We start from the raw sequence: 10,412 nt of genomic DNA on the forward strand, positions 1-10,412 counted from the left end.
AATGATAGGGACATAACAGGGCCAAAGGGATTGATTATTGAACTTTAGTTGATACGCTCCAGGAAAGCTATTGATTGTGTGTCAGATATGGGTCAGTGAGGTTAATAAAGCCAGAGCCGCAGCAGGGTTACTCAGGCCCTCTCTGTGCTAGCTGGCACTCTGGCCCTCTCGGGTTGGGTAGCGTGTTGTTCCCAATGCAACACAATGCCTATAAAGGTTACTCGTTACCTAACATGGTTCAGTGTGGACAAGCGTCACAGACAGAGGATGACGCTTGAGTTCTCCTTATATAACTGCTGCTTTGTGGTTTAGGACATCAACTGACACTCCCTGTGTGGTTTGAATCACTTTGAGAACATTAAAGAACTTTGGGACAAATCCTACTTGGGGATCATAATGACATCAATGCATGATTTACCTAACTCTACTGTTAGGACCTACTATCTATAGTATGTATTTCGACCCTTTGACTCCATCGGCATACAGATGTAGGATCTTAATTTGATAACACTTTTGTTGCTGAGAATTTTCCTGCAAAGCAGGAAATACAAACTTGTATTGTATTTAAGTTTTTAAAAGGCTTCTAAAGTTTGTAATTCCCACTTAGAAATTTCAGACGAAAAATGTATTAACCCCTACAAAAATGTCCATTAATTATAATCTAGGTAGGACGCAATCCAGGAGTGAGCCGCGCCGGAGATGCCCAGCTCGGAGAGGGTGGAGAGGAGGATCTGATGGTTCACAGTATCAAAGGCAGCAGACAGGTCTAGAAGGACAAGAGCAGAGGAGAGAGAGTTAGCTTTAGCAGTGCGGAGAGCCTCCGTGACACAGAGAAGAGCAGTCTCAGTTGAATGACCAGTCCTGAAACCTGACTGGTTTGGATCAAGAAGGTCATTCTGAGAGAGATAGCAAGAGAGTTGGCTAAAGACGGCACGCTCAATAGTTTTGGAAAGAAAAGAAAGAAGGGATACTGGTCTGTAGTTGTTGACATCAGTGGGATCGAGTGTTGGTTTTTTGAGAAGGGGAGCAACTCTCGCTCTCTTGAAGACGGAAGGGACATAGCCAGCGGTCAAGGATGGGGGGGAGGATTCAGCAGTGAGGAGAATGTGGCAAAGAGCTTCCTAGGGTTAGAGGCAGATGCTTGGAATTTAGAGTGGTAGAAAGTGGCCTTAGCAGCAGAAACAGATGAATAAAATGTAGAGAGGAGGGAGTGAAAAGATGCCAGGTCGGCAGGGAGTTTAGTTTTCTTCCATTTCCGCTCAGCTGCCCGGAGCTCTGTTCTGTGAGCTCGCAATGAGTCATCAAGCCACGGAGCTGGAGGGGAGGACCGAGCCGGCCGGGAGGATAGGGGACACAGAGAGTCAAAGGATGCAGAAAGGGAGGAGAGGAGGGTTGAGGAGGCAGAATCAGGAGATTGGAGGGAGAAGGATTGAGCAGAGGGAAGAGATGATAGGATGGAAGAGGAGAGAGTAGTGGGAGAGAGAGAGCGAAGGTTGCGGCGGCGCGTTACCATCTGTGTAGGGGCAGAGTGAGTAGTGTTGGAGGAGAGCGAGAGAGAAAAGGACACAAAGTAGTGGTCGGAGACATGGAGGGGAGTTGCAGTGAGATTAGTAGAAGAGCAGCATCTAGTAAAGATGAGGTCAAGCGTATTGCCTGCCTTGTGAGTAGGGGGGGACGGTGAGAGGGTGAGGTCAAAAGAGGAGAGGAGTGGAAAGAAGGAGGCAGAGAGAAATGAGTCAAATGTAGACGTAGGGAGGTTGAAATCCCCCAGAACTGTGAGGGGTGAGCCATCCTCAGGAAAGGAGCTCATCAAGGCGTCAAGCTCATTGATGAACTCTCCAAGGGAACCTGGAGGGCGATAGATGACAAGGATATTAAGCTTAAATGGGCTAGTGACTGTGACAGCATGGAATTCAAATGAGGAGATAGACAGATGGGTTAGGGGAAAAATTGAGAATGTCCACTTGGGAGAGATGAGGATTCCTGTGCCACCACCCCGCTGACCAGATGCTCTCGGGGTATGCGAGAACACATGGTCAGACGAGGAGAGAGCAGTAGGAATAGCAGTGTTTTCAGTGGTAATCCATGTTTCCGTCAGGCATACCACTGGTCTACTATAGGACATTGATTATATTAGGCATACCACTGGTCTACTATAGGACATTGATTATATTAGGAGTGTATATCTGTTCAGGCATACCACTGGACTTTGCTTCAGACTGTGTGTTTGTTTCCATTCAGGCGTACCACGGCCACCACCATGCTATGGAGGTCCTGGTTCAGTCTCTGCTGGATCTAGACGTGAGGAACAGCCAGGGGCGCACCCCTCTGGACCTGGCTGCCTTTAAAGGCCATGTGGAGTGTGTTGACGTCCTCATCAACCAGGGAGCCTCCATCCTGGTTAAAGACTTCACCCTGAAGAGGACCCCCATCCACGCTGCAGGTATGCATAGGATATCACGTAGGACCTAGAGATTCTGTAATTCAAAAGTTTTCCTGACCAAGATGGAGATTTGTTTGGTCATGTTGCTACGACGCCAATGTCCACTCTAGGGATGTTTATATAGTATAGTGTGAAATGCCCACTACACACTGATCTAAGGACATTTTTTGTCATGTTCCCCACTAATGGTTGAGGATCTGGGGAGGGTAAGCTGATCCTAGATCAGTGCACAGGGGGACTTCTATCCAGAGCCAGGTACACAGCTAGCAGGTGACAGGCTTCGAGGGCCTCAGCCCCAAAATGATTTATTATCTGCTGTGTTAACATGATGAGGATGTCATCTACCAATACCACTGTTCTAGAAATCTGTCTGTTCATGTGAAGGTAATAGTCGTCCAGCAATCAGCTCATATCCTCTCTGTTTAGCCTCCTCTAGCTACCAACGGTCAATCATCTCACATTCTTATATCCTCTCTGTTTAGCCTCCTCTAGCTACCAACGGTCATTCAGAGTGTTTGCGTTTGCTGATTGGAAATGCTGACCTCCAGAGTGCAGTGGACGTTCAAGACGGGAATGGACAGTAAGTCAATTGGGTTTTGGATACAATTCCTGAAATAAAGAGATTTTGACACTAGGTATACGTCCCAAATGGCACCCTATGCCCTACTTGGTGCACTACTTTAAACCAGAACCCTATGGGCTCAGGTCAAAGGTAGTGTACCATATAGGGAATAGGTTGCCATTTGGGACTCATCTTAGTTATTACCAGTTTGTAATATGACCTTGTTGTCTTGTGTATCAGAACCCCTCTGATGCTGTCGGTGCTGAGCGGACACACAGACTGTGTGGACTCACTGCTCAACAAGGGAGCCAGCGTAGAAGCCAAAGACAAGTGGGGCAGAACAGCGCTACACAGAGGGGTGAGGAGGAGAGCTGGCTGTATACGCTCACACACAGAAAGAGACGGGGAGGCTTGTTCTGATCTAGGGATGGGGCCATTGAACTACTAGGGATGGCTTTGGGGTGGGATCTAGCATGGAATATAAGTTATGCCCAAATATACATATTATCTTCAGAAAAGTAGTTGTCCATGGGTAGTGGTGTATTCATCCCTGTAGGGGGACCTGCCTCCAGACATCATTTTAAATAATTGATGATTCATTATTATATCATTGATTATTAGTTATTCAAATCCATTCTTGTCTCCCCGCCCTTCCTCCCAGGCGGTGACGGGTCATGAGGAGTGTGTGGAGGCCCTGCTGCAGCACAGCGCCAGCTTCCTGGTTCGGGACTGTAAGGGGCGGACCCCTGTCCACCTGGCGGCGGCATCCGGACACATCGGGGTGCTGGGGGGGCTCCTACACGCCGCCCAGTCAGTGGAGACCCTCCCCGTCATCACAGACAACCAGGGCTACACGCCACTACACTGGGCCTGCTACAACGGTACGTACTGAACTAACGGAACACTAGATATTTTCTGATTTTCTCTCTTCAGCACTGTAAACATGTCCCTGAATTAGGTAGGCCATACAACGGTACGTACTGACTAACTGGACTGTAGCTCTGTTCTCTCCTCCATGAAGTGTACACTCATTCACTCCCTCTTGTGGCTTGAAAAGCATTCGATTGGTGTGGACGGAGCCATGTGGGGGAATGAACAAGACTACAACAGAATTAAGGGTTATGACTCTCAGTGGAGGACCTTACACTGAAACAGGACTTTGTCAGGGATTGTCAGATTTTTAGCTTTCTCGGAGAGTATTGTTGTGGTCTGCAGCGACGTCATCTTTTTCCTGTATGTAATGTTTCCTGCTGGAGCAACCTATTACTTTTAATTATAAATTAAATGAATCAATCTTCCACTAGGCCATGACACGTGTGTAGAGGTGCTACTGGAACAGGAGGTTTTCCACAAGACTGAGGGCAACTCCTTCAGCCCCCTCCACTGTGCTGTGATCAATGACAACGAGGGGGCTGCAGAGATGCTGATTGACACTCTGGGTCCGGCCATTGTCAACGCCACTGACACCAAGAACCGGTAACTACAGCACATGACAAAGCCCTTTTCTTCTGGAGAATAATGTTGTTAAAATGACCTCTGGGGTTGGATGAGGGATTGTAGATTACTTTTAATACATCTATTAGTGATTTTATATTTCTATGGTATAAACAGGGTTAATTGAACAAACTTGTTTATAACAGTCCTACACGATATCGGTGAAATACGTTTCCTCTCTCCAGGACCCCCCTGCATGCGGCGGCCTTCACGGACCACGTGGAGTGTCTTCAGCTGCTGCTAGGCCACAACGCCCAGGTCAACTCCCCCGACGCCTCCGGGAAGACCTCCCTCATGATGGCTGCTGAGAACGGACAAACCAACGCCGTCGGTATGCAGCCCCCTCTCCTCCACTTTGCCTCGCCAGCCGGCTTAAGTTCAACCTGTCTGTTTTATATTTTAATAAGTCGCTTAATTTCCTCATTGAGTTTCTTTATGTTTCTCTGTCTGTGTCAGAGCTGTTGGTGAGCAGTGCCAAAGCAGAACTCACCCTGCAGGATGCAGTCAAGAACACTGCTCTTCATCTGGCCTGCAGTAAGGTGAGCATTCCCACATCAAGATGACGTTCATCTGAACAGTTGGCTCTCTCTGGTTTAAATTTTGGTCTGACATGTTTGACTCTGGTTTTTAAAGGGGCATGAAACCAGTGCCTTGTTGATATTGGAGAAGATTACAGACAGGAACCTCATCAACTCGACTAACGCAGCCTTACAGACGTACGTATGGTTCAGCTGTATTAATTGGGCCCTGGTCAGAAGAAGTGCACTATATAGGGAATAGTCTGGCATTTGGGAGGTATCCTCATTTTCTGCTGTCTAATCTGACGGTACTTTCTCCTCAGGCCGTTACACGTTGCAGCCAGAAATGGTCTGACGGTGGTGGTGCAGGAGCTACTAGCGAAGGGTGCTAGCGTGCTCGCAGTCGATGAGAATGGTAAGATCCATTACGCTAACACTGTTTTCTTCTGTACTTCTCTTCTCAATGTGTCCACAAATGTTTCTCTCTAATCCACTGCTTGGTTATTGTCTTAACTTTGTATCTCCTAGCCTGGTGTTATTTCATGTTTTTCAACAAAAGCGTTGTAGTAAACGGTGATGCTCCTGAAGTGACCCTCTGCTGTTCTGTTTGAACCCCTCAGGTTACACGCCTGCCTTGGCCTGCGCCCCCAACAAAGACGTGGCGGACTGCCTGGCGCTGATCCTGGCCACCATGATGCCCGTGTCCCCCTGCAACCCGGCGCCCAGCCTGTCCTTCAGTGCCATTAACCACTACACCACCAGCCCCTCCAAGAGTGTGACCTTCGACAGCCTGCCCGTGCTGCGCAGCGAGCACAGCTCCTACTGCAGCTTCAACAACATCGGCCACCGCGACCACGATGGAGGCTTCTACAAGGATGAGGACCTCAACGACTCAGACTCAGAGACGTACTGAGGGTGGTGGTGGTCGCTGCCCAGGAGGGGAGCCAAGGGCAGGCGGATGGACAGTGAAGTGGGGCAGAGGCCACAAACAAATACACACATACACACCGTGTCTTAAATCACCACAGCCAGCTTTGGGAGGGCACGAGCCGAGACAGTCCGCACAGGAGCCTTAAGAGTCCCGCAGATGGAGAGAAAGAAATGGAGGGAGGGAGGGAGAGAGAGGGGGAGGCACAACAGGCTGGCTGGCCACACTCATCCTCTCGTACCACCAGGTGTCCTTCCAGCAGATACTGGACTTCAGAGGAACTGCTGCTGCTATACCCCACCTTTACCTTTACCCACAAAGGTCCTAAACGGTAGAAACTGTCCAGCCAACAGACAGACGGACACCTTATGACGGCAATAACCTGTAGTCCTAAGAGATAGTAGCACTTCACTGAGTGAAAAACAGACATGGACCAAAAGATGTGGAAGAAGCCTTTTCAAAACCTGTTTTGACAGTAGAAATGGGATTGAGCGTTTTGGGCTGAGAAAAAACATAAGGAGTGATGTTTCATTTAAGTTTTATGAGAGTGATGGTCATGTTTATCCGCACACTAAGACAGTCAACGTACCTAGCCTCTTGTCTGTAATCCATGTGGGAGGAGGGGAAATCATTTATTTTTTATGAACAAACATTTTATTAAAATCATTCATGTCTTAAGCTCCTGACCCTCTGTGGGAACCAAAAAATCGTAGTATTTGCTCTCATTAGTAATTTCAAATAAATTCCATCCCCAATGGCACCCTATTCCCTTTATAGTACACTACTTTTGACCTGGGCCCATAGGGTTCTGGTCAAAAGTAGTGTACTCTATAAAGAATAGGGTGCCATTTAGGATGTAGATTTTGCATACTGGTATGTGAGCAACAGGACTTTTTACATTTGCGTTATTAAACCTACCTAAAATATTTTAGAAAGTAAATTATTCATTCATGTATTCTTTCTTGTGATATTTATGTCATCATCGTTTTGTGCCTTCTTTAGTTACTGAGTGGAGGTTAGGAGAGTAGGGGCAGCTGTATGAGCGAAAGCAATGATGCACACTAAGTATTACAACGTTTGTGAAAAGCACTGATACTATTCCGAGGCATACGAGGCGGAAAACATGCCTCCCTTGGAGAGGAGAAACACTGGAAACCAATGGTAGGACAGCAGCATTTAGATTTTCTTCTATATTATTTGTCTTGGTCTTATAATCAATGTATTTTGACAGGTTTTGCTTGCTTTAACTTCTTCAAAAAAATGAAACCACTCAATCCTTTTATGTGATGGCTTGTTCAAACCGCCGTTTTTTTGTCTCTTTTTGAAAATCATTTTAACTGGAAATATGTACAATACATATGCTATGTTAGTCAAATCAGGAACAGGAGGTTCACAGGTTTTTCGTGTCCTTTTTGTTCTTTAAAAGGATGAAACTAGCATGTACATATGAAATAGTGACTGAATTCGAAACTCCCATGAATTCTTTCAGTATCTGAAGATTGCTGTATATTTTATGAGTAATAAAATAAAGAAATGAGTTATGTTATTTAATAATGAACTATGGGTTATCTGTTTTATGTGACAACCGCAGTATCAATTTCTAGGTGTCAGGCAGTGACAGTGGTGCCAATCCCAAAAGAAAGGCTACAACGAGGAACAAGAAGTCTATTGGCAAAGTGATGAAAAAATGCATTTACTTTGGCCTAACGGTGTGGGTTATGTATTTTATTTTTCATGGCGTCCTCAACATTACAGTTTTAAGGGCAACAATAGCCTACATTTGTTTCCAACTCGCAGGATTTCCATACGTGAGCTTTCAACAGCACAGAGCGTTGCATCAGCACCAGATCGGAAGTGCGTCAAATCTTTACAGCATTGTTACGTCATCACTGATAAACGTCGAAACGGATCAGAAACCGCTGGAGCGGTTCAGTCTGATCCTCGCTAGTGCTGGAGGAATGCGTTCATTTTGGCAAGGAAATGTGCTGATTTTGCAAGGAGATGGAGAATAAAGAGTGCAAGGTAGGCATGTTATTTTTTTTTTTAAATCTTCAATTATAGTAATTACTGTGGATTAAATATTGTTTAACAAATGAAATAATGTGCTATTCATGCTGTAATATCAAACTAGAAAGCCTATGGCCGGGGAGTCATGAGAGTTGGCTAAAGGTACAGTAGAATCTGCTGTGGGTCAAATGGGGGTCAAAGGTTATGGCATCACCTTCATAAATACGTCCTAAATGGCACCCTATTCCCTATGTAGGCTAGTGCACTACTTTTGACCAAGAGCCATAGAAGGGTTGGCTGACGTCACGGTAAAATGATGCTCGCGCATCGATGGCTGGAAGTCGTGTATCTTGTTATGATTCTGAACCTCAGCTAACAACAAGCTGCCATGTGGGGAATCGTAGCTCTGTGGCATGTTTCAGCTCATTGTATGGTGTTATTGATACCATGTCTTGTTTTGAGGTGTTTTGACTGATATCATGTCTATGCAATGGCTAAAATTCGCTACCTAGCTAACCAACAACAACTGTAACAATGTATTTGAGACGAGTTCATTGTTCAAATGTATTTATGGTTGCAATAAACATTTAGAGACTAAATATAGTTTACATGTTGTCAACAGTCTAAGCAAACCCTGTCTATTTTGCCCCATAGTTGCATGCCAGTTTTGTTGCTAAACAACCAACCCCTCTATAGAGTCCCACAGTGGAGGTGTCATAATACCCATAAAACCTAGCGGTCAAACAGGGAAATGGTTCCAATCGTTTTTCCACCATTCATTTTTCCCATAGGCGATTTTAGAAACACATAAAATAAGGGCTGTATTTCGTGTAGGCTTACCCTGGCGTGACGTTTTTGTAACCATGTAAATCTCTCTCGGACAAGGTGACTTTTATCAGTATATTCGGCTCCATTTACTCTCAGATTCGAAAATGCTAATTAGCATCAAAGTAGACATCATGCAAAACTACAAATCCCTGCAAGCTCCTGCACGTCATCTCTAGCTGACACCTTTGCTAACAGGTATTGTGTCAATTTAAAACTTGCACTAGACAGTTCACAGAATTGTCAATTTAAAGAAATGCAGCCAATTTATTCATATACTACATTTAGCTAACATTAGATAGTTAATCCAGAGATTCTTACCTTTGCCTCGATCAGCATGATCATCATGGCATTTGTAGTTCTTTATGATAGCCACATTAGCAGCTAATAAGCATTACATTTTTGGGAGGTAAATACAAGAGAATATATTGATAAGTCACCTTGTCCTAGAGAGATTTACACGGTTATCAAAACGTCACACCAGGGTAAGCCTACACGAAACACAGACCTTATTTTAAGTGTTTCTAAAATCCCCAATGGGAAAAATGAATGGTGGAAAAACTCAATTGGTAGAGCATGGCGCTTGTAATGCCAGGGTAGTGGGTTCGATCCCCGGGACCACCCATACGTAAAAATGTATGCACGCATGACTGTAAGTGGCTTTGGATAAAAGCGTCTGCTAAATGGCATATTATTATTATTATTATTATTATTATTAAAACGATTGGAACCATTTCCCTGTTTGACCACTAGGTTTTATGGGTATTATGACTCATACTGTGGGACTCTATAGGGCTCCAGCCAAAATAAGTGCACTATATTGGAAATAGGGTGCTATTTCGGACACAAGCATAGATATGATACATTATGATGTGACCATAGAAATAGAATCACTAGAAAGGATAGAGCCTCTGACCATGGCAATTTGACTGGTAAACTGAACTGTACACCTGATATGATGTTCTGGTGATTCTATTTCTATGAATATGATGCATTATGATGTGACAATGAGAGTTGGGTTAATGGTGCTCTCAAGGCAACCGGGAACTCGAAGAAAAAAAACTAGGTCAAATCATGACGTCTGTGATCTTCAGGTCGGAAAGTCGGAGCTCTAGAAAGATGCCAGAGTTTCCGACTTGGAATTCCTTTTTACATTTTGTGGTGGTAATTTTACCCCCTTTTCCTCCCCAATTTTTCGTGATATCCAATTGGTAGTTACGATCTTGTTACGATCTTGTCTCATCGCTGCAACTCCCCAGCGGGCTCGGGAGAGGCGAAGGTCGAGTCAGGCGTCCTCCAAAACATGACCCGCCAAGCCGCGCTGCTTCCGACTTGGAATTCCGAGTTGGATGACTGTTCAAAAAGATTTTTCCCAGTCGGAGCTTGTTTTTTTTTCCCGATTTCCCAGTTGTCTTGAACGCACTGAAGTCGGAAGTCAGAGATTTCCCAGTTGTTTTGAACACGGCAAAAGGCGACACAGTAGGTGACATCTAAACATGACTTTGTGCTGTCTTTCAGAGGTCAGAGGTCAGTGGGAATGACCTCACCCTCATAGACCTGGATGACCCCATCAATGGTGCTGATGTTATGAAGGAAGTCAGGTAAGTGATTTACACTAATGACACATTTGTGACT

General features: G+C 45.1%; 1 protein-coding gene across 1 annotated transcript; it reads left to right on the forward strand.

Annotated features, from left to right (window-relative positions):
- Positions 1-233: 233 nt before the first annotated feature.
- LOC311113986 (serine/threonine-protein phosphatase 6 regulatory ankyrin repeat subunit A-like) lies at positions 234-7,563 on the forward strand (the record flags this gene model as incomplete). Its single annotated transcript, XM_084189255.1, has 12 exons — positions 234-243; positions 2,300-2,443; positions 2,936-3,023; positions 3,246-3,363; positions 3,667-3,886; positions 4,310-4,481; positions 4,685-4,830; positions 4,956-5,038; positions 5,133-5,215; positions 5,341-5,432; positions 5,638-5,754; positions 7,550-7,563. 12 exons carry the CDS (start codon positions 234-236, stop codon positions 7,561-7,563), a joined length of 1,287 nt encoding a protein of 428 aa, XP_084045381.1.
- Positions 7,564-10,412: the final 2,849 nt, after the last annotated feature.

The sequence above is a fragment of the Coregonus lavaretus genome (genome assembly GCF_964263955.1).
Source record: "Coregonus lavaretus genome assembly, contig: HAP1_SCAFFOLD_980, whole genome shotgun sequence".
Lineage (NCBI taxonomy): Eukaryota > Metazoa > Chordata > Actinopteri > Salmoniformes > Salmonidae > Coregonus > Coregonus lavaretus.